The following is a 24,690-nucleotide window of genomic DNA, read 5'->3' on the forward strand; positions in this document are numbered from 1 at the left end:
CAAAACTTGAAACTGAACTTCTTGCCCAGGAAGCTGTATACTTCTGATGTGTGAACCTCATGCAAACAGAGCCTTAAAAACAGGACAGCAATGTGACTTATTGTCCAAACCGGGACACTTCAGAGAGTGAGAGTACTAGTAATTATATAAAGCAGGGCTATCCTAAGCAAAGCATAGCACCTGTTCACAACAGCTCAAGAATTCCACCATAGATAAAAAGCGCATGGAGTGACAGGAATAAATTGCAATGATGTTAATTATACTTTATACCAAGTTTCTGACACAGGTTTACCAAGCTATTGTGTACCTGTGGTAAAACTCACCCTCACACTGAAGTTTCAAGCAACAGTAATGATGCATAGCTTTAAGAAGCAACACAAAAGGGTGGTTAAGTACATCTGTAAGCCCTAGAGTCAGATTTGCCCAAATTCAAATTCAGCCTCCATCATTTAATAGCTTAATAGAGCACAGCTTCAATAAGGACTACTTAACCTTTCTGTACCTCAGTTTTCCTCATCTACAATATTTAGAAAATAAAAAATTATTTTGTAGGATTGTTATGGCACTTAGATGAATTCATTTGTGTAAAGAACCTAAACTTGTGTTTACCACAGGAAATGCGCTCAATCTAGCCATTATTACTTACTTTTAAAATGGTGACTCCTGGGATAATATGTTACTACAAAATTAAACACAACAAAAATGACAACAAAAAACATCTGATTCAGAAGCAGGTGCCAGGCACTGTTCTATACACGTATGTGTCCAAACCAACAGTTCCAGGAAGCAGCCTAACTCAATCACACTGCGTACGTCACAGTGCAAATGAGGCAGGTTTTTAAGGAACTTGCCAAAGTCATGCATAAACTCTAACGAAGAGCCTAGCCATGAATCTCAGCCCAACCTCAGAGTCCAGCTCATAAATACAATACCTTATTACCTGCAACAAATCAATTTAGCACAAAAGATAAGCTTTAAATATTTTCTCTTATTTTTGAAACTATCTGAAACTATGTCTATGTAACCCTTTAGGGATATAATACCGGTCAGGCTAGTTAATGTTTTGCGGAGAGAAGAAAAAATGTTCCCCAAGAATGATTCCCATAAATAATTTTGATAGTAAACAGCAATTAAAACAAATTTATCAGAAGTTTTAAATGTACTGTGATAGTCCTATTAAACAGAAATTCCCATTCTACTGGGTTCTACCATTTAATTTTTGATCAATGGACTTCATAAAACATATGCTATACTTAAAGCTATTTCCAAAGAAATGCTGTGGACCAGGAGTTTCTTAACATTTAATCAACCAGTATTTACTGATTCTTTAAGTTTCTTTGACTTTATTTATTAGTTTACTTCATCCAAAAAAATTTCATTTAGTAACAAAATCCTAACGAGGAAGGCAAATTAAGAAATACAAGGCTACAGAAGACCAGGAGAACAGTCTTAATTATACCTACAGACTGCAAGATCAACTTCTTAGCTACTAAATTAAAATTAAATTAAAAGATCCTAAGAGTTCTCATAAGAAGGAAAAAAAAATACTTGAAACTATGTGAGGTGATGGATCTTGAATAAACCACTACGGTAATCATTTTACAATATATCCAATCATTGGGTTGTATACCTCAAACCTAAACAATGTTACGTATCATTTACAACTCAATAAAAGTAGAAAAATAAAATTTTTTATATTATCCTACCACATCCAAACCAGCTTTATAATAACTAGTACTTATCGAAAACCCACATTATGGTACACTAGCGTTAACTTACTTGTTGATTTACCCCAAAACTTGTGGAACAGAATACCCAGAATTTGAATCCTAATTTCACTTTCTACCTGTGTGCCTTTCAGTGAGGTACCTGACCGCTCTAAAGATCAGTTTTCTGATCTGCAAAAGAAGAATAGTAACAATATCTACTACATAAAATGAGAATTAAAAGCAGGAAAGCAAATAGGTTATGTGCACAGTACAGAGTACAGCCAGCACTTGATAAAATGGTACTTCTATTTTAAAATATAAATGAATCACTCAATGCAGGCATTACAGTTTTCTTTTCAGAAATTAAAAACCAGAACACAGAGGAATAATTTGTCCAAATTCACACAACCAGTAAACAGCATATCTACGAAAGGAATCCTGGTATGACCTGCCATATTCCTTTCTTACTCTACCTTATCTCCTTTGAATTAATGACTTTTTAGGGCATAAAAAAACAAAGACTGTGTTAAAAAAAAATAGACTTAAAATCCCACTTGTACTAAGAGCTATGTGGGTCTGTTCAGGTTTAAGGAGAACCAAGGTGTGGTGCGCTGCAGTAGATAATACTGTCTCATTATAAGGTTCTACTATAGGCTAGGGGAGTTAATACATGTACTATTACATAGTAAAAGCTATTTATTATCAGCTATAAGCTACTGTAATAAATTTCAATTCCAATACCAATTTATCAGTGAAATATATATACACAATAAATATATTCAAATAAATGAGTAATAAACTGCATCATCATGAAATCTTTTCTTTTTAGTAAATATCTTTTCATATTTGCAAATAAAAAAATAAGTGGTAAGTAAAAATGGAACAAAAAACAAATTAAGAACATGTTGTATATCTTACAGTGTTCTACATCTCTGATGACAGAGACGTACAGAATCAAAATTACTTAAACATGATAAATACTTAACCAATGCTTACCTGAATGGAATACATTATAATTTTAAAGCAGTGAACTGCAAATTCATTGGGATCCCATAGTTTGTGATGGTCTAAATGCCTGTAATTAACAAGAAAATTACTTTAAGAATTCCCTTTTTCATTCCATGTTCTTCCTGTAGAACCCTTAACAATATGTAAAATTATATTCTAAAATGTAGCACAGAGAAGCAAAGGAATGAACGATGTGTTAGAGAGCTTAAGAGCCATGAAGTAAAAAGGGAAAAGACCTTATAACACCTTTAGCCAGGGTTTCAGAAAAACAAGCATCCAATGAGAGTGAGCTCCATTTGAGGAGCCAATGGCTAAGAAGTTTTCTAATTAAAAACAACCAACCAAAGACCAAAACTCTATAATCCTCAGGATTAGGAATCCCATCAAGATAAAGAGAAGGTTAACAGGAGTCCAAGAGGAACAACAACAGCTCACCTCTAAAGGAAAGAGAACTGGATTCATAGATCCCTCACCAGGAGCAACAACAGAAGGCAGAAAAGAACAGAATAATACCTTTAGAGTACTGAATCTATTAATTCAGCTTAGTATTATTATACACTGAGCAAAACTTTCAATGTGGATAAAATAAAGACATGCAATAAAGCCATTTCTGGAGCACTTACTTCAGGAAGAAAGAAATAAAAATGATTCCAGAATAAAGAACAGAAAGGCAAAAAGGAAAGTTGAGCAACGAAACTGAACAATATACAAGTTAAATACACACAAACACTGAAAAACATAATACCTAATTTGTGAAACTTAAACATACTAGCTGGAAGTAGACATTAAGACAAAAGAATTTAACCTTGTATTCCTAAAGAAGAAAAAGAAAATATTAAACTTTACACCAAAAAAATGAGTGTTAAACTTTAAATTTTATGTAAAAATGAAAGTTAATTTCCTAAGAACACTCAAAGCAGAAAAATTATGTAAAAACAAAAGCTTGTGATTTTACAAACTGACAGCAAACTAGAAATAAGAATTTTCTTAAACCAAGTTCCCTATCTAAAAAACTCCACAAACATCATGCTGAGTAGTAAAATGGTATGGGATTCTTGAAAATGGGGTTAAGTCCCGGCATTCAAACGCCATTTAGGAACTGTCACTTCAGACAAATGATTTCACCTCATGAATTTCAGTGTCCTTACAGGGCTGTTGGAAAGATTAAACAAGAACTCACATAAAAATACCTAGCATAGTATATGGCACAGAATAGGTAATGAATGCCAGTATTTATGGCCCTTCTCTAGATAATATGAATCATTTAAAATGATCATTTAAAACCAATGACTTAGCTCTGGCGGAATTAATTTAAATTGTTTTGGTATCAGAACTTCATTTTCTTACATTTATTTTGTCCTTATTTCAGTTGTTTTCAGGAGAGAAACGGTAAGTTTGGTTGAATAATTCTTTTGGTTATGGTCTTTCAAGCCATTAGTCTATACCCTGGAAGGTGTTTATATATATATATATTTAAATTTGTAACTAAAGGCAGTATTGATTTAAGCTGTCTAGGACAAGAAGCAACACATCACTCCTGCCACTGGAGGGGAAAAGCAAAGCAATGTTACAGGTTCAGTGTGCTTGTTACCTTTGTAAGAAGAGCTCCACCGCACTGGCATGAGTAGCAGTCAGACTGCAATGGGACCAGGCAAAAACTAGATACTATTTTTTCTAGTAGTTTAGTAGTAAGGGGAAAGGAAGAGGGAAGGAATTTCCAAATACAGAATCAGTGATTCTCAAATCATTTTTCTCAGACAACATGTATCAAAATCACTTTCGATTTGGTTAAAAACAGCAACAAGCAGATTTCAGGGCTCTCTACTGTGTCCCAGTCTCTAGAACCATGGGGCCAAAGATTTTACACATCCAGAAATTTTTAAGTACAATTAACTTCTGAAAACCACTATCCTGGACTTACATATACAATTTATTACCCTACTATCTTTCCAAAACAGGTAGGGTGTTTCAGTTTGAGCAGTCTCTGATACACAACAAGGAAGAAAAAGTAGAGCTATAAACTGGGTAAAATTTTTGAAAGTGAAAAAAAAAATGAATTTAACTCAATCACTTCTAAAACAAGAACTGGCACAAAATATATTCAGTTCGAACAAAAATAATTCTAATAATTAGAATTATTCTAATTCTACGGTATGGATGCTAGTGGGAGATCTATAAGCACAGTCAGGCTAAGAGGTCAGATGAAGCACAACATTTTCATCCTTTAAGCGTCTGCCTTCAGCTCAGGTCATAATCCCAGGGTCTGGGATCAAGTTCCACATTGGGCTACTTGCTCAGAGGAAAGCCTACTTCTCCCTCTGCCTGCCACTCCCCCTTCTTGTGCTCGCTCTCTCTCTCTCTCTGACAAATAAACAAAAATAAAATCTTAAAAAAAATTTTTTTCACCTTACTATTCCTCTCAGCACAAAAACAATTTCACTTAGATTTTGAGAAAAAAGGAAAATGCCTTATTTTTATATATGTAAAAATCATGGAGACACTGCATAATGACATGCAAAATTCTCAATCATTTATAAAATGAAACATGTGACTTCAAAGAAACTTCTGGTTCTTACTAAGTTACTTCTAGACAACCAAACATCAAACATACCAGTTCTCTCTGTTGAAAAACTTTAGGAAATATGAAGAGCTTTTATCTTTTATCACAGCTGTTGACATTCTACATCCGAATGTCTAATTTTGTCTCCAAATGTCAAATTTTAATTTCAACAGGATTTTATAAATGTTGAGGAGCAACTTACATATAAAAATTTTCTTATGAAATCTTTACAGGTTCAGAATCAATCAATGCAAAGAATTTCAAAGTTTAGAGCTATGGGCCGTAGCCTTTATTTGTAAAACAGGAGTGACAGTACCTTCCCTGTACAGGGTAACTGTACTGTGCGGAATAAATGAGATAAAGCTAGCAAAATCACTAAGCACAGTTGTCTGACAATGTACAACATCAACTTTAATCTCAATCTTTATCTCTTTTTCCCTGCTACTCTAATGCCCCAAATTTTTGCCCAAGTATTCAACGAACACTGATGTTACATCTGCTCTAAAAAGTCAGACTAAATTTTCTAGGTTCAAAAATTTCAAAAAAAAAAAGAAATCTTGCCATTTGCGACGACGTGGATGGAACGAGAGGGTATCATGCTTAGCGAAATAAGTCAATCCGAGAAAGACAACTATCATATGATCTCCCTGATATGAGGGAGAGGAGATGCAACATGGGGGGTTAAGGGGGTAGGAGAAGAGTAAATGAAACAAGATGGGATTGGGAGGGAGACAAACCATAAGTGACTCTTAATCTCACAAAACAAACTGAGGGTTGATGGGGGGAGGGGGGTTGGGAGGGGGGGGTGGGGTTATGGACACTGGGGAGGGTATGTGCTATGGTGAGTGCTGTGAAGTGTGTAAACCTGGCGATTCACAGACCTGCACCCCTGGGGATAAAATTACATGTTTATAAAAAATTAAAAAAAAAAAATTTCAAAAAGGAATTGTGATAACTGAGTGACCATACCTTACTAAAATATATCTCTAACTACTAAATGTACTGTACTTTAATCCTAATTTATTAAATTTCTCAAAAATTAAAATCTTGAGATGAACATATTCTGGTTAAAAAAATTAGAGCCATAATTTATAAAATATGAAATAGGCAATCCTAATCCTAATAATTTAAAAAGAAATTATCTTCAACTACTTTAACTTCAAAAGTTAAAAATCTCTGCATATAAAAATTGCCATTGGGGAGTTGAACAATGAGAGACTACGGACTCTGAAAAACAATCTGAAGGGTTTGAAGAGGTGGGGGGGTGGGAGGTTGGGGGAACCAGGTGGTGGGTATTAGAGAGGGCAGAGATTGCATGGAGCACTGGGTGTGGTGCAAAAACAAGGAATACTGTTATGCTGAAAATAAAAAAAAAAATTAAAAACAAAACAAAGCAAAACAAAACAAACAAACAAAAAAAATTGCCATGGGGCACCTGGATGGCTCAGTTGGTTAAGCACCCAACTCTTAATCTCAACTCAGGTCGTGATCTCAGGGTTGTGAGTTCAGGCCCAGCATGGAGCCTATTTAAGAAAAGAAAAAGAAGAAGAAGAAGAAGAAAGTAGAAAGAAAAGGCAAAACTATTTTACATAGAAAATATGTTATTAAAATCACATTTGCCTTCATGCTAATAATTTTTTCTTTCAATGCTAAATTAACTTTAGAATATATAAAAAAGTATGCACTAAGCATAGTATTTTCAATGACATATTAAGTAATTTTTTAAGTAAAAATAAAAATGAGAACAGTGTAGCATACTTTGCAAAATTAGTACCTCACAGAAGTCTTCCAGAAGTAAGAAGGATTCATCTCCTAACAAAAGCATTTTATTTCTAGTTAATGAATGATTATAAAAAGTAGCTCTTAAGTAGAAAAAATTGCCCTGGGAAATTACTGGCAAAAAATGCTTTAGTGCGACACTAAAGTAGGTTTTTTATTTGATCTAGTAAAGAAAATAAGTGACTTAATAGAAATTTTGAATATGACATTTTTAATAAACAATCAATACAACAGGATACATTTTTCAGTATTTAAGAATAGTACATTAAGAAATAATGTTTCCTCCCACCCCCACCCCCCCCCAAAAAAGAAAGAAAACTGCAGGTTTAAAGTAAAACTTCCTAAAGTAAGTCATTTAGCACTAAAAGAAGCTGTAAAATTCCCTGAAGTTAAAATGTACCACTATTGTTCTACAAAGTTCAAAATCCAGTTTGCTGAAGAGGCAGAAAACTGAACTTTATTTACCTCCTCTAGCATGGTACCAATTACTCCTGGTTCTTGTACCTTCTTGTCGAGAATTTTATTATAGTAACCTACTAACACACTGGCCCTGGCTCAAACCCATCCTCAGAGCTCATGTGATTAACCTTCTCAAAGGGCAGTTCTGGCCATTTCACACCTTTGAGCTAAGATCATCAATTCCTTACAGATTTAAATATGAAACTGTGAGATCTCTATGGTGTGGCTTGAACTTCATTTCTCTCATCTTACACCAACCAACCCCCTTTAATTATGACACTCCAGCCAATGGCGTCAACTAATCTCTACTTCTCAGAGCCTACACTTTGCCTCTGCTCATGCATCTCAACCAGCTAAAATCTACTTACCCACCTAAGTATCAAAAAAGATCACCCCCAATATCCCAAATTTGACTTGAATTCTTTGTTTTGAACTGCTATAGCGCTTTTCGCCTTTCCTCATAACCTACATATGACAATTATTATGCATGTAAATTATCCGTCAAAAGTTTGCTGAGGACTAGGACAGTTCTATCCATGTATATATTCTCCAAAATACCTAGTATCTTACTGAGAGAGGGCACTTAATATTTAATTAGCTCAATAAATAGCTAACATATAATTAAATATTTAATTAACTAACACATGATCAAGATTTAAGTCCATTAAGTTCTACATAGTGAAAAGCACGGAGCTTCAGGCTACCCAACTCAAGTAGAGCTAATTCAGGAGCTTCTTCCTCTCAGGATCCCTCTCTAGATTTTTAAGACCTTATATAGAGTACCTCCCAGCTAATAGGAGTATTAAGACAAAAACCTGAAATCTGAGATATTAAATCAGTAGACCTGGGCACTGAACAATAAATCTGCCTTTAGTTATATCTATATAATTTTACTTCCTTACTAGCATTTCCATAAACCCACAGAGTCATTAAACAGTAGACCCCAATTTTTTTCAGAGGGGGGACAGTGGAGGAAAATCATGGATCCTTTTGGAAACCTAATGATTCTCTGATTTTTAATATAATTTTGTGGCTTATAGGCTCTTATTAACTAAAGCTCAACTCTGAGCCCAAATATTTGCCTTAAGTAAAGAATTCTGAAATATTATACTACTTTTTATATGTGTTATAAAGATGTTACAGTAGGGAAAGGAAAAGGACAAGGCAAATGATTAGCAAAAACTAGCAAAAATGGCCAGAAATTACAGAGAGTATTATACAGTAGATCTATCATGTGATGATTGAGTTAGAACACAAAAGCCTGTGGAGAAACTCAAAGTTCACAAATGTATTTTCCCTGAGGGAAGACCAGATGTACCAATGAGATATTCAGTATTCCTGCTCTGACCAGTCAAAGATAAAAGGTGAAATTTAGCGATGTGAACGTGCACCAAGGCAGTCCAGCCACAGAAGAAAGCAAGCCAAGAAACAGAAGCCAAAGACTGGGACAAAATGACCACAGAAGCTATTAAAACGAGACACATCACACTTGGACACTGTTTAGTATCTTACTGTGCATACACATTTCAAGGTCTGGGAGTAGAAATTCATGATAAATGATGCACAGGGTATCAAGCACGTGACTGTATTTAATTTTTAAGGGGAAAATGCTGATGCATTGGCTGAACAGTACTCAAACACAGGATGTCAGCCTCACTCCTATTCTCTTCCCACAATGCTACACTTTCCACTAATAATACACTCATGCCAGCAAAAAGCGTCCTCTGCAAGGAAATGAACACAGAATCAATACATCACAGTCACAAACAACCAGGAAAATACCAAGTCCTTACGCAAAAACTGGTCTAACAGCATTGTTCATGTTCCCAAAAGTTGCTCGACCCAGCAGTTCTCTGAAACAGTTTTCGGCCAGCACAGCGGGATTCTCTTCTTTGTCAGTGGCAGGAGGGGAGGGAGGAGGACCTGTGCGACTGGTCAAAAGAGGGAAATGAAGAAAGCCACATGAAAGAAGTCTAACACCAGTTTTAACAGCTAACAGAACAGACTCGACTCCACAGAAATGTTAAAATGTTTTCCTTTTTTCCCAAAATAACCTAAGAATAAGAAACAAACACAGTCTAACCTTCTGTTTAAAAAAGTGAATAGCAATTACGATCATTATCACTTTGGTTCATTCTGACGGCCTACGGGCCAGCAGCCGGGTCTCTAAAGAATAACAGATGTTCAGCTGCGATTTCGGTTTCTCACACTTGCAACTTTTAGAATTAATTCAAAGAGCAATTTGGATGCTCAGCAACAAGCAGCAAGTGTAAATTTACTCTAAAAGAAATAAAACCTTAAATGTATGAGTAAGAATCTGTGGTTTACTAAGCCTAAAGATGAATAATTTTTTCAGAAAGGGGAATATTTAAACTCATTCAAGTTTATGAGATCACTATTTACACAGTACTAAGGACAAATTTGCTTATCCTGGCAAGCAAGCACACAAACACATATATAAAAGTAACACACCCTCAACCCCAGTATCTTTATTCCATACCTGTCAGTCTCTTCTATCTTTTGCATGTTAAACAACAGGGATGGAACAATTTTATCCATATGCTGGGGTTCCCAAATGGTAGCCCGAAGTTCATCATTAACTGTTTTGCGAACCACTCCTTGAATACCCCTGATTCCAGCAATTCGGATTCTATAAAAAAGAAAAAACTGAGTCATGAAAAAGGTTAAACAAGTTTGCCTATTTAGCTAAGAACATGGATGCCAAGTAAATACTGTTATCTCAAGTCAACAAAATGAAAATAACACAAGTCTAAGAAATTAATATCTCAAAAATCTAAGATAGAGATATGGTAGTTCTAAAAGAGATTTACTTTATGTGGTTTTTTTTTTTAGTTTTTTAATATTATCGCTACCCCCCAGATGCAGGGCTCAACCTCACAACCCCAAGATTAAGAGTCGCATGCTACTGACTGACCCAGACAGGTGCCCCAAGATTTACTCTGAATACCTTCTTTTAAAAATCAGTATTTAAAGTTCAAAGGGACTGTAAAGTATAATAATATCAAGTTTATTTATTATTTTTTAATAAAAAAGAATTTAATCAAAAGCATTAGGTTTTCCTAAGGGGTGACAATAATTTAAACTAGTATGAACTAGATTCTTTCCATTTCTTGCTTGGAAGTCTCAGAAGCTGAGTGAAAACAAGATCTCACTCTTCTTGAACTCCCTTCAGTGCTTTCTCAGACTTTTTCACTGTTTGTCCCCAAGGACCTCTCCTTTTACTTCCCACAGTCCACAGAGAAGAAGACTAAGCTGGTTCCCAAAAAGGTATTGTGACAAATGAGAACTATCAAAATGGGAGTACAGACAACCTCCGCCATGTTTAAACATACAGACCCATGTATACTAACATATGTACACATCAAGTATATGTGTGACTGAAAATCCACATAGGGAGAGAATTCTCTTGCCCTATTATCCCATCACAACCCACAACCCACAACTTCCTCAAGCTCTTCACTCCTCCTCATTCTTCTTCTTCTTCTTTTTTTTTTTTTAAAGTCTACAGGTTCAAGAATGAAAAGAAAAAACATTAGAAAACAGCATATAAAAGCCAGGAAGGAAGAATCTCAAAAGCAGAGCTAACCTGGTCACCCATTTGCCTCCAAACAACTTCTTTCTGGCCCAATTTGATTGTTATTTACTTCCTTTTTTTGCTACTACCAAAATACTAACCAAGAGAGGTTTATTTAGCTCACCCAGCACAGTCTTCTAAAAGTTACAGGTTTTGAAGAATGAAAGCTATGGGGAAGGGCGTGACTGTGTCACCCAAGAGGACATAACACAGGCATTCAGGAATGGCAGATGGAGAAAAGGATAACAGGATACTAAAGAGGTAAGAAAGTGAACAGGAAACAAAGACAGATGTTGCCTATTTCAAAGCTGTGTCTATACATGTCACTTTCTAAAACAAAACCTTAAGAGACTCTTGTACAGCTATCACAAGCTGGCAAGACTAACATTACTATCACGGTGTCTGCTTTGTGTGCCTGCCATTACTCCTTGGGTGATGAGAGGACTAAGCACAAGGTCGCACAGAGCACACGAACAAGATGCCACAAGGAGGATGGCTGATGCCTCATGACACAGCAGCCTAAATGGAGGGCAGCAGACGGTGATGCCCTTGCTCAAAAGAAGGAGGATCTATAGCTACTACAGATAAACAGCTGGCATCCAATTCAGATCTAGATCTGGCCTAACCAATATATGCTAGCCATGAAGGAATTGTGCCTAAAGCACAAGAATATTGTAAGGATCTAAATGAGTTAATGAGCTAATTCATTACAGTGCTTACCCAATAAAACATTAAACTGGCACACAATTACTCAAAAAGTGTTAGCTGCTCCTGCTATTGTTAATCATTATTATGACAATGATGACTGCTACCGTAACTGAAGGTTGCTTAGGAAATTAGAGTTTAATAATTAAGATTATGATGTACAGGGCGCCTGGGTGGCTCAGTTGGTTAAGCAGCTACCTTCGGCTCAGGTCATGATCCCGGAGTCCCAGGATCGAGTCCTGCATTGGGCTTCCACCTCCACAGGGAGTCTGCTTCTCCCTCTGACCTTCTCCCCTCTCATGCTCTGTCTCTCTCTCTCAAATAAATAAATAAAATCTTAAAAAAAAAAAACTTTATAAAAAAAAAGATTATGATGTACGACTTTTCAGGTAGGAACCATTTCTGCAAGGCAAATATGTTAAGAAAATCTTAAGTTTTCAGCACCATTTCCTAGTCCCCTGAATTCTATTTGATACAGTTTTGCTTAAAAAAAAAAAAAAAAAAAAAAAGGGAATGACAGATAACTCTGAAGAAAACCAAAAGCACTTTTATTTAAAACAAAGTGAAAAAAAAAAATCAAACCTTGTATCTTAAAAGCTTTTTAACATTCTCATTTATATCACTGATTCAAACAAAATGTCATTTTGCAACTTCAAATATATAATTCTGGAAAGACTCAGAATTAGAAAAAAGTACCATAAAGCCTTTCATTTGTATTTAGAAAATTTCAAGTTTCTTTTTATAAATATTAGTGAAAAATGTTAGATGAAAATACGTTCAAAAGACAAGATCTTTCACTAGGGGGCAGTACATACCTAAAAATAAGGCATCTTAAGTAATAAATTTTAAACTTTTTTTTTTTAAGGATTTATTTATTTATTTGAGACGGGGGTGGGGAAGGAGAGAATCCCCAAGCAGACTTCCCACAGAGCATGGAGCCCAAAGCCCTGCTCAATCCCAAGACTCTGAGAACAGGACCTGAACTGAAATCAAGAGTGAGCCACTTAACCGAATGAGCCATCCAGACACCCCTAAATTTCATAAATAACTATGGATAGCACAAACACTTTTCACCTACACTGGTTTATATGTGAAACTCACGGCAATCAAAATTTGAGAAATATCTGTATATTTAGTAATCCTTACGATACTAAACAAAAGAAATACTACATTCGATATATTTGCCATATTTTAAAAGAAAACGAAATTGTCAAAATCTTTAAAATCTATCCTTTTCTTTAGGTAATCTTTATACCTTTTTGCCCCATTAATAAGTTAATGTCAGCCTTTGAGAACAGAGAAAAATTTTTTTATTTCTTTTTTTTAAGATTCATTTGAGAGAGAGAGCGTGCATGTGTGTGTGCAAGCTGGAAGAAAGGAAGACGGAGAGGAAGAACCTCAAGCAGAACCTTGCTGAGCCACCCAGGCAGCCCAGAAGAGGGACAAATTTTATAAAAAAAAATTTTAAATACGCTTTAGGGAGGAAAAAAAAGGATTTTAACAGTAACTGGAAAAAAAGAGGAAATTAGCAAGACAGTTACACTTATCTCTACCTTTCTAAGGCTCTACACTCATAATAAAGAGTAACAGCATAATTCAAATTGGCCAATACTAACTGAGGGAAAATTATACCTATGACATGTCAGACAATGTGCTTGTATCTGAAAACAACTAGTAAATCCCTTCTCAGCTTTCTTTCTCCATGTTAAAATAACTTTTTACATTTGTTTTGCTTTGTATAAACCAACATTGTAGGTTTGCACACTAAAAGCTAGTTATATTTCTGCACATCCCTTATTGTAAAAGAAAACTAAAAATTACAAACATGCTAAATCTTGACTTCAAACTGCCTACAATAACTCTCTGAATTCAGGTTAGTTTCTTTCTTTTCAGGTGTAGTATCATAAAGCTCAAACTACTTTTTATTTACCAGGTTCATTTTGATTTCAATTCCTAACTTTAGTTTCTCATTTCCACATATATATCAATCTATAGACTGTGCCTGCAGTTTAAATATTTGATTCCAGATTACTAACAAGTATCCAGAAGAAATGTTTAAAAACACCCAAATCAGTTGTTAGGATAAACTCAGACTGACAATGATTCAGTAATATTCTTTCATTCATTCAATTTATGTATGTATTCAATAAAAAAGTACTGACTGAGAGCCTACTATGTGCTCGGCACCATTCAAACTAGTGATACACCGGCCCTCAAAACAAGGACCCTGTCCTCTTGGGATTTCACATTCCATGAAGGAACAAGAAACAGAGATAAGAAGAAGATAAAAGACTAAACTGAGAAACCGGTCTCAGTTGGGCTAATTCAGCCAGTCTTTTTAACAGTGATAGAAAGTCTTATTTCCAGAAAAAAAGTGTGTCTTTTCCCATTTCCTTTGGTAATCGTTATGTAATATACTATTTATATCTATGGTAATCAAAACACAGAACTCATTAATAAACTACTCTATGACTTTAAGTCACAGAGTAGGGGTGCCTGGGTGGCCCAGTCGGTTAAGCATCCAACTCTTGATCTCAGCACAGGTCTTGATCTCAACAGGGTCGTGAGTTTAAGCCCCATGTTGGGCTCCATGCTGGGTGCAGAGTCTACTGAATAGTAAGTCATAGAGTAAAATAATACATACTCTGTTCGTATTTCTGGATCACTATGACAGGAATGACACATGGCACTGAAGCGAGATACAAAAAAGTCGTAACGTCTGTGATAGGATGGTGTGTCTTCTTCAATATTTGCAAATTTGACAAACTAAAAAAAAAAAAAAGGGGGGGGCACAAAAAAACCCCCCAAAATATAAACATGTTATCACCTTTTCGAACGTTTGGAACACATTTACTTTCATCTATTATTTGTTACATTAACAAGAACTATCCAAATAAGCAGCAAGCAAAACATACAAAAATCATAAACACTATATACATACAAAAGAAATTTTTTAACAAACTTGAGAAAAACCGCATTATAAATATTAACTTTAACACTTTAACCCAGTTTCTTTTGAGTGAGTGAGCCCACTCTCTAGAAGAAAAGGTCTTACTCTAAAAGCTCTTCTCCAGGGGCACCTGGGTGACTCAGTTGTTAAGTGTCTGCCTTTGGCTCAGGTCGTGATCCCAGAGTCCTGGGATTGAGCCCCATGTTGGGCTCCCCGCTGATTGGGGAGCCTGCCTCTCCCTCTCCAGCTCCCCTGTGCTTGCGTTCCCTCTCTCGCTATCTCTGTGTTGTAAATAAATAAAATCTTAAAAAATAAAATAAAATAAAATAAAAGCTCTTCTCCATTTCCTAGACACTGACTGTGCTTTAATGATAACCTCAGTTAGTCCCAAACCTGCAGAAAATTTTATTCCTCAATCATGGGCTGTATCACAGATTTCACAAGAAGCAACAGAAAAAGCTAGAGACAGTGCTTTTGTTTTTGTGGGTTTTTTTAAGATTTTATATTTAAATAATCTCTATACCCCAAGTGGGCTCAAATGCACAACCTCAAGATTGAGTTGCACACTTTGCTGACGGAAAGAGCCAGGCACCCCTAGAGACAGTGTTCTAATCATCCACGTTTGCATTTTTGTCCACATCCCTGACCAGAGCATTTGTTTTTATCAGGTGAAACATTCTAAGAAGAGATCAATCTAGATATGCTAATTAACCTGAAAGAGAACAGTTCTACTCACAGAATTTGTTCCAAGAACTTGAAGCTTTGGTTCCCCTGATTCTAGCAGCTTTGCTACCATATGAAGAAAGCTTTCCACAAATGGCTTGATGCTCTGAGAATGGCAAGCCATAAGAAGCTGGTCCAAAGCCTCCATAGCAATTAAAACATACCTAAGTGTAAGAGAAAGATAATGTCAAAAGATTACTAGCTCTCCAAATTCTCTCAGGTGCTTCTTTATTGAGATAATTAAATGTAAATGCACAGAAAGGAAAAAGGCAAATTTAGTAGTTCCTAAGTGAAATCTTACTTCTCACAAACAGTAATGATCTTAGATTATATAATAACCCTCATACTGAAGTATACAGAAACTATACTGTACTACCACCACACAGTCTCCTTTCCAAACTCTTCTAAAGCTTAACATTAGCTTTGTGTATATTTTTCTTTGGAAACACGGACATTTTCTATTTTCCAGATTTCTAACCATCTATCTTTGTATCTGACCCAAAGAGTTACTATAAGCAATGTGCCTGAAGTTTCCAATATAATCTGTATGTATTTGTAAATGTGTAAAAAACGTCACCAGCAATAACAGAGTCTCATAAGGAAACATCTCATAAAGTTAACCTTACAATTCATCAGATTTTAAAAATTAAAATTGACTTTCAATAACTTTGTTTCAATAACTGTAAGACTTACTAAAAAGTTTTAAGAGGTAACCACATGGAAGTAGAGAAAACCAGTATCACTTGAAGAATGGAGTACTCTAAGAAACAAGGATCATAAAATGAACATGGAAAAGTACTTACAATCCAAATTATCCAAGTTACTATTGTTCAAGCATAGAGAATGGAGTATGATGGCAGACCCTGATTTATAGGTAGGTATACAGCTAGCACAGCTCCAAATCAACATGCTTACATTCTCTGGACCTCAATATCTAAGCCTAATGTTCTCTTTTATTATTCTACTGATAGGTAAAAACATTAAGGGAGTCAATTTCTATTATTTCCATTAAAGAAATATTAGAATACTAAATATCAACGGATGCTTAAGCAAAAGGCAACTCTGTTAACTGTTTAATTCTTAAAACATGACCATCAGAAAAGTAATAAAACCTGCAAACATCTATACAGTATACATATTTCCTTGTAAAATGTTACAAGGTTTTATCTTCCACATATCATCTTTGCATGACTCGATGACAAAAAAATGTACAGAATTATTTAACTTAGGAAGAATTTTCAGAGACATAGTATTAGCAGCAACTAGTTTTCTTACCCAGAACGATGTCTGACAACATCCCTGCTCAACCTTTCTGCTAAGTAAGAACCAATTCGGTCCAGTTTCTCTGGAGCAGATACTGCATAAAATGTCAATTTCTCCATGTCGGCTTTAACAAGGCCATCCTAAAAATAAGAACAGCAAGATAAATAGGGTATCTGTATTTTCATAGTTATTTTTTACTTCTAAGCATTGTTTGCTTCACATGTCCCCTTTTGGGTTTCATGATTAATCCATTATTTAGGCTGAACCTTTCTGGCTATAACCTCCTTACTGTAAATAGTCACAATTCTGGATACAGAATTTCCAGAAAGTTAAAGAAAAGCCCTTATTCAGGAAGAATATTTAAAAGCACCTTCACAAGCAACGAATTATTCTAACACCTTCCTAAATAGAGAAACAGCTCAACTAACTACAATATATCGGGAATGGGATGTATTTTATTTATTTATTTTTTAAAAGATTTTATTTATTTGAGACAAAGAGCGTACAAGCAGGGGGAACAGCAGACAGAGGGAGAGGGAGAAGCAGGTTTCCCATGGAGCAAGGAGCCCCATGGACTCGATCCCTGAGCCAAAGGCAGACACTTAACCAACTGAGCCACCCAGGGACCCCAGGAATGGTTGTATTTTAGTGAAAAGTTCTCAAACAAATTTATTTCGATTTTAAAATTTTACACTGTTGTTAAGCCTATTTTACTACCTTATATATACAACAGTGAACATGTTAAAATGATTCAAAACTTGTTGATATCATTATAAAGCCTTCTTTTAATTAATAACTGAGAGGGTATTAAGAATTGCATGAATCTCTGCTTAGCCAACATATTAAAAAACAAGAAGAGGACCCCAGTGTGGGATTGGCAAATTTTCACTTGTCTCTGCCCTCTAAAAGGTGACAGGCCACAGGTCTTATGGTACTCCCCACCCTCAGACAACAAATCAATTATCAGCCTAAAACGTTTTGGTCACATATAGTCCAAGTTAACTAAATGCTCTTTAGGATTGCTAGAGGAGATAAGAAGGGAGACAGAAAAATTATGTTAAATGATGAATCTACAACTAAAAATTTTTAAAAATCTGCATTTTCAACTGGCCCCTCCCTATTATCTGGCTATTTTGCCATTGCTCCATCACCAACCTATTTTTTTCTACTTGGTTTTCCTCAAACTTGCTACTTTGCCACCTCTCTTCCCTCTCTGACATCAAATGAGCTCTTCTCCTTCTCAAAGATGGAAGTCATCAGATTAGGATTTACTGGCAAAAACACCTCTGCTTTCTCAGTGCCCTCTAAACCAGTGGTTTTCTACCATGGTAACTTCACTCCCCCAGGGCAATGACTGGAGACATTTTGGATTATCAAAGCTGGGCGGTGGGTGTACTAGTATCTGTAGTAGAGGCCTGGGAGGCTAATAAACATCCCACAATGCACAGGATACTCCAACAGCAAAGTAGTAACTGGATCAAAAGGTCAATAGAACCTGAAGAAACACTGCCCCATGCAAAGTCAAAGTGCCCTATTTTTGGAGGACTTGTCTTGGAGAAATCAGTTCGCTTATGTTCTTGCTGTTTGCTTCACATGAGCCAGGATCTGGCTCCATCAAGTCAGCCTCGCTCTTTCCTGGTTTTTTAACCTCTCCCTCTGTATTAGTTCTTCCACATCATTACTTAAATATGACGACCTCTCATCCATTTTTTTTTATTCCCAATTTTATTGAGAAAAATTTATACACAATAAACTACACCTAAGTGTATAATTTGAACTATGACAGTTGTTTATCAGTGAAACCACCACTAAAAAACAAGATATAAACATTTCTATCATTTTGCAAAAGATTCATCATGTCCTTTGCAGTGCATCTCTTCCTCTCCAGGCAATCACTGCTCTGTTTTTCAGCATTATCAACAGCAGCAAGTGACAGAATCATACAGTCTGTATGACTCCTCTCACTCAACTCACCTCTGCCTGGGGATGCTTCTCTAGCTCACCTGGGTAACTCCTACTCATCCTGCAGGTCTCAATGCCCTCCAAAAAGCCTTCAATGCACCCTCCCAACATCCTTTCAAAGACTGGGTAAGAGGCTCCTCCTGTATGTTCCTTTAGCTCACTGTACTTATCTAGATTATATTTTATCATTCTGTTTCTCACTCATTATCATACTATTTCTCACTCATAAGGAAATACTTGTCAAGCGCTAACTATGTGCCAGGTACTGTCATAGACACTAGGGAAGAAAGCGTGAGCAAAGAATTATATTAACTCATTTAATCCTCATGAGAATCTTATGAAATAGGCACTATTTGTAATTTCCATTTCATGATAAGAAACTGAGGTATCTGCCCAAGGTCACAAGGCTAGTAATTATTAAGACCTGGTTTGGTCCCCCTCATTAGATCACTCTTTGGAGGCAGGAACTTAACATGTAGACCTCTGTACTCTGGGCAGTATGCCTGATCTATTTTGAATATACTACATGATTTTTTATTGTTGGTCAATAAATTAAAAACAACAAATAAGGTCAAAGGGTTATAACTGCCACATGTATGCAAGGTTTATATAAGTTTTTTTTAAATCTTACTTTACAGATCTCCATTTGAACAAATCTTATCTAAATACTTGGCAATCAATCAATACTTTGCAAAAATAAAGATTCTTTCTATAACCATTCTCTACCTGTCATCACTAATCTAATCTACCTGCCATCACTCCCATGGTCACAAATGTTCAAAACTCTCTCACTGCCTAGGAGTTAAAGTAGATAAAGTAGAAGCTTTGTCTGTCACTCACTTTCCTCCATAATCTGGCCTCCACCTTATCTTCAGTAACCGTATGCCCTGGACTCCTCAGGACAATATTCTGAATATTCAGTCCATTAAATGACATGACTAGAATTTCAAATCAGAAATCGCAGTCAACATGATTACCACCCATTACCCTCTACAATGAGGCTATATAAACCTCCATTTGAAGGTTCTTAATCTCAAATGTACCCCTTGCTTTCTCTTGCAGGCCTTTTGCCTTTTCTCTAGAGGCCCCTCACTTGCAACAAAGAGACTAATCTCACTTCTCCAGATGGCAACACAACCTTCAAAGCCCAGCAAATCTCATTTCCTCAGAGAAAGCTTCCCAGAAATTGCCAAACCACAGTAAAACCTCTCTGCTTTAAAGGCAAAAACCTTACTACCCATTTTACTTAAAATTTTGCTTAAAGACTTATGCCTTAGGATTTCATATTTAGTATGCTGTTGCTTCATGTCAGTCAATGGATGGAAAGCTACTAAAGATGGGTACCTTATCTTTGGTCTCAATCTGCCACAAATTATCCAGGCATCTGGAAGCCAACAGTATGTAACAGATTAGCCTCTTCTAAATGGCTGAATATTTAAATCAAATCTGATTAAAAATGAGATATTTCATATATCATGAAATATACAGAAGTTAAGATAGCCAAAAGGTTTCTGTAATTGGCTATATTTTATTTATTTTTTTGGCAAACATTGTTTTAATTTTTAAGTAATCACTACACCCAACAGGGGACTCGAACCTACAACCCAATGTTAAAAAATCATATCCTCTATGGACTGAGCCAGCCAGGTGTCCCAGTTACATTTTAAAATAAAGCAATTAAACCCATCTAACATTTTTTGTTGTCGTTCATATCCATTTAACACTAGACTAAAGCAATCTTGGAAAACCTAGGACAGTGCCAAACAAAATCATTCAAATCCAGTTCCTTTGAAAACAGTAATCTTCCATAATCAAGTAATGGCTATAAAAAATGTACAAACATCCAAATAAAAAGAGAACAAACTGTCTGGGATATTATTACTTTACTTCTCAATTCTCTTTTGAAAACTGTGTGGCCAAACTATTTACTCTTCAGATCTTAGCTTAGATTTCATTTCCTAAAAGCCTCTGTTCTCCAGGCCCACATTAGGCATCATTCTGACCTACTCGAGAAACGCCCTGTACTTCATCTCTCTATTACAGCATTCTTTCACACAATATTGTAATTGCCAATTTCCTTATCTGTGAGCTAAGCAAGAGCAGAAAACCATGTCTGTGTTCACAGTTGTATTCTTAGCATTTCGTACAAATAATCTGGCACTAGGTTCATAAATTTCTGAAAAGTATTACTTAAATATAGGAACCATCTAGACAAGAGAACACCATCTGTCCATCATTTCAAATGTACAGCTAATCTGTAAAAAGGATCTGAAAATTAGACAAGCAAGCATGGGTCATTTTAAAGTAAAAAACAAAAAAGATAAATATAAAAATAGTACTGTACATGATGGGATTTAGGAGTAAAAGTAGAGATATGAAATTAGGGAAACCTTAGGGAGGTCAGCAGGGGGTAAGGATGGGTCAGCAAAGAGAAGGATCAGTAGATGTAGATCAAATTACTTTTGGATCTTCAGGGAATATGTTGTCCACCAGGCGTTTGTAGCGAGGACGCAGAGCAGAACAGCAGCAACACACTCCTGGTCAAAAAAAGTAAAATCACAAAGTACAAAGATTATTCATACTGTAAACTTGACATAGAAATTCAGATTCTGAATATTAATGAGTTACTTAAAATAAAAAGAAAAACTGCAAATTGGCACTAATAGAAAACAGGAATGCGAATTGTATTACCGACTAAGAAATGAAAAACGTCCTCTCCCCTCCCCAAAGACACCAGGTCAAAGTGAATATGTTAATGAATTATTCTAAAATTCCAAATCAAATAGTTTAGGGGTGTGTGGGTGTGTACAGGTGTACACGGTACACACCCACATACACACCCTACCAAATTCACCCTATAAAGCTAATATCTGTTCTGTACCCCCTTCACTTCCTTTCTAATCTCATCTCCTACCACCTTCTGTGTCCCCAGCCTTACATTCTCATTTCCTGGCCCGATCCACTCACAGTCCCAGCCACAGTGGTCTTAAAGAACAGTCTGCTCCCTTATGCCTGGTGAAAACAATTAATACGTTTATCTACATAATGCTTCATATGAAGAACTATACTAGAGGGGGAAACAACCTCAAAGGAAAGTCCGGGAATTTCAAAAATGCTCAAAGGCTGCTCTTTATAGTTTCAGTTGTGGGTATCTTGTAAAGAGCAATGGATTGGGATCCAGAATATCTGGGCTCATTCCAATTCTTTCACTTAAATGACTGAATTGCCTTGGGTAAAAGCACATCAGCTATCTGGAAAGAACCATGTAAGTGAGAGCAATTAGTTTTCTTGTCCTGCAAACTGGTAACAGGAATGCTGGTCTGGAGTCACTGTAAAATTATTCCCATGATTTACGAAACTGGAGTATGTGTGTCTCTGTGTAAGTGTGCATTTGTATGTATTTAGAAACCAAAATACAGTATGAAATACTGCTTCAGCTAGAAATTAAAAGAACTCCGATCTAAGCAGACTTCTACTACTCTCTCACACAGTTAGGTTATGCAAGAGACAACTTTTCCAGATCTCACTTTGCCGTGAAGTATACACCATTTTTGCACACAGTCATATAACAAATGTCAACCCCGTGTCCAGCACTGACCAAAACAAGTTAAGACGGAGTCCAGATGTGCAGTGGAGCAGAGTCAATAAAGTGATAAAAACAAGAGAGACTTAAGATTTGTAGAGCATCTTTAGTGACCATAGAGCACTGTGCATATGTAACATCTCTACAAAACTAGTGAAGTATTACCACCATTACTTTACAGGAGCGGGAACTGCAGCAGAACTGACCAAGTAACTTACTTAACAGCATTGTCGGAGTGAGAACCCAGTGTTGAATTCTGCAACCCCATGCTCTTCCCACAGCACCACAGATACTAGTGGTCAAATCAGCCAACATCTAACTATTTCATGTGTACTGATTACATGCCTAAGACCAGGCTAGATGCCATAAATACAAAAAAGCTGAGAGACAAGATCTCTGCCCTTGAGTTTATAAACTTATTAAAAAATAGGGAATTAATTTCAGCAATATATGTGCTGATAATATAAAATGCTACCTATTGTTCAGGATGTTTTCTACTTTAAAAGAAGAAAAAAAAATTCCAAAGAGTTCACTGGAAAATTTTTCAGATTAAGGAACATCAAAACACTTGAACTCTTTTTAGAGTCCAAATGCAAACAATGGTCCTATTATTAGAGGAAAAGAAGGGGCAGGCGAGGGAGAGAAAAGCCAAGTAAGCAAAAGTCATATTTCTCTGTCTACTACGACAAATATAAAAATACTTCAGATAAATATTAATAAACTAAAATCAAGTATGTATTGAGTGGTTATTATGCAGAGCACCAAGCTAGGTAGTGAAATGATGAAAAAAGCTTGCAACCTGGTAAGAAGATTCAAATGAATGCTCTGTTAACACTAATGCAAGGCCAAATATAGTACATTCAAATTGCTATCATGGCAAAGAGACCAGTAAGGGACGGAAAAACAACTCTTACTGCTTCAAAGTTCCCTGTCAAAATGGTAAATTATTTTATTTTCAATAAGAAAAGACTCTTAATAGCTATTAAGTTTCACTTACACTGACACTTTCAGAAATCATACATTGCTTTTAAAGAGGTTTTAGAAAAGATGTGAACTTAGAATACCCACCACATCCAGTTTCTACTTTCAAAAAGCTTAGGTCTATGGAGAGAAACAGGAGTAAAAAGGAAAATACCAAACAGGCAGTATGGGGTTAAAGGACAGGGTGACCCCAAGGTCTCTTCCTGTCCAGCAGGTGGGCAGGTTACTTTATCTTACTACACCTATGCTTCCTCATCAGTTATGCCTTCTTTGTACCTACTGGGAAAATTAAAAAATAAAAAGGGTAACATATAGCAAGTATTCAATAAAATGGTAGCTACAGTAATGCAATAAGAGATACTACAAGGGGTAAGCAGAAGGTGTTTGAGGGCCCTAGGGATAATCTTCCTGACAGTAGGAAAATCTATGCTGTAAACGAAACATTTAAAAGTCGCATCTGAAACTAATGTAACATTGTATGCCAACTACACTAGAATTAAAAAGAAAAAAAATTCAACAAATTCTGTATATGGTTCACAATAAGTTTTCAGAAATAGTATCAGTACCAGTTTGGGGGGGCAGTAAAATGTCATATTCTGAGCATGATGTGTGTACCATTATACTAAGTATTTTCCGACATCCCTCACTCATACACCAACTCTCTGAAGCAGTTACCATCATCTCCCTCTGATAAATGGGGAACAGGCTTATTAGGGAGGCCATCTGTCCAACATCACCCAGTAATAAGGAGCAGAGCCCAGCCCACATCAGATGACTTCAAAGGGTAACTGCCATAACACATGCAAGTACTAGACAATTTCTAAACTAAACATTTTAGCTCCCCACAAATCACCAATGACCACGACTGCAGGAGTGGGTCTGACTCACTGACTACAAATGCACTACCATGCAGGGAAGTAAATGATGACAGTGACTTTCTCCAGAAAATCCAAAATGAAACAGAAACACCCTCCTGACTAGTTATTATGAATGAAAAGTTACCAACTATAGAAAAGATACATGAAACCAGAATTAAAATCTTTCAATTTACTGAGCTTTCTATAAAATGACCATATATTGATGATAATATAAGGTTAAAATGACTGTGGCATCAGTAATCACGAAACACTATTAGCTACTTTAAAGAAGAGAATTCTGTACTTGTAAACATCTTAAGAACAAGCAAAATGAAATCATTGGACCTACTCAGCCACAGAAATGGGGTTGACTCCCTTGTTGAAGTCAATTCATAGGGCTTGTCGAGTTCTGATGCAGGAACTTGAATGTAGTCTTTCATGTTGTAAGACTATTTTCTAGTCAATCTTCTTGCTTCTAGATCCTTTTCCTACTGTTCAGGAAGTACCTAGTTCACTTCACTTGTAATTAATTAGCAGAGGGTACTAATGGACTGTA

The 24,690-nt window shown here is 36.0% G+C and overlaps 1 protein-coding gene across 3 annotated transcripts in view; it reads right to left on the reverse strand.

Annotated features, from left to right (window-relative positions):
- Positions 1 to 24,690, reverse strand: part of EFR3A (EFR3 homolog A) — a 105,778-nt gene that overhangs the window by 46,744 nt on the left and 34,344 nt on the right. For 2 of the 3 annotated variants that reach the window (XM_032873517.1, XM_032873516.1), the window contains exons 2-8: positions 21,174 to 21,250; positions 16,764 to 16,891; positions 15,502 to 15,652; positions 14,460 to 14,581; positions 10,016 to 10,165; positions 9,309 to 9,446; positions 2,706 to 2,784 (exon numbers count right to left, since the gene is read on the reverse strand). In XM_032873517.1, the coding sequence (XP_032729408.1) occupies positions 2,706 to 2,784; positions 9,309 to 9,446; positions 10,016 to 10,165; positions 14,460 to 14,581; positions 15,502 to 15,652; positions 16,764 to 16,891; positions 21,174 to 21,250 (845 nt within the window). Of the gene's footprint in view, positions 1 to 2,705; positions 2,785 to 9,308; positions 9,447 to 10,015; positions 10,166 to 14,459; positions 14,582 to 15,501; positions 15,653 to 16,763; positions 16,892 to 21,103; positions 21,251 to 24,690 lie in introns of those variants that run through there. The other variant, XM_032873518.1, reaches the window with a different exon arrangement.

The sequence above is a fragment of the Lontra canadensis genome, unplaced genomic scaffold (assembly GCF_010015895.1).
Source record: "Lontra canadensis isolate GAN:19392208 unplaced genomic scaffold, GSC_riverotter_1.0 scaffold49, whole genome shotgun sequence".
NCBI lineage: Eukaryota > Metazoa > Chordata > Mammalia > Carnivora > Mustelidae > Lontra > Lontra canadensis.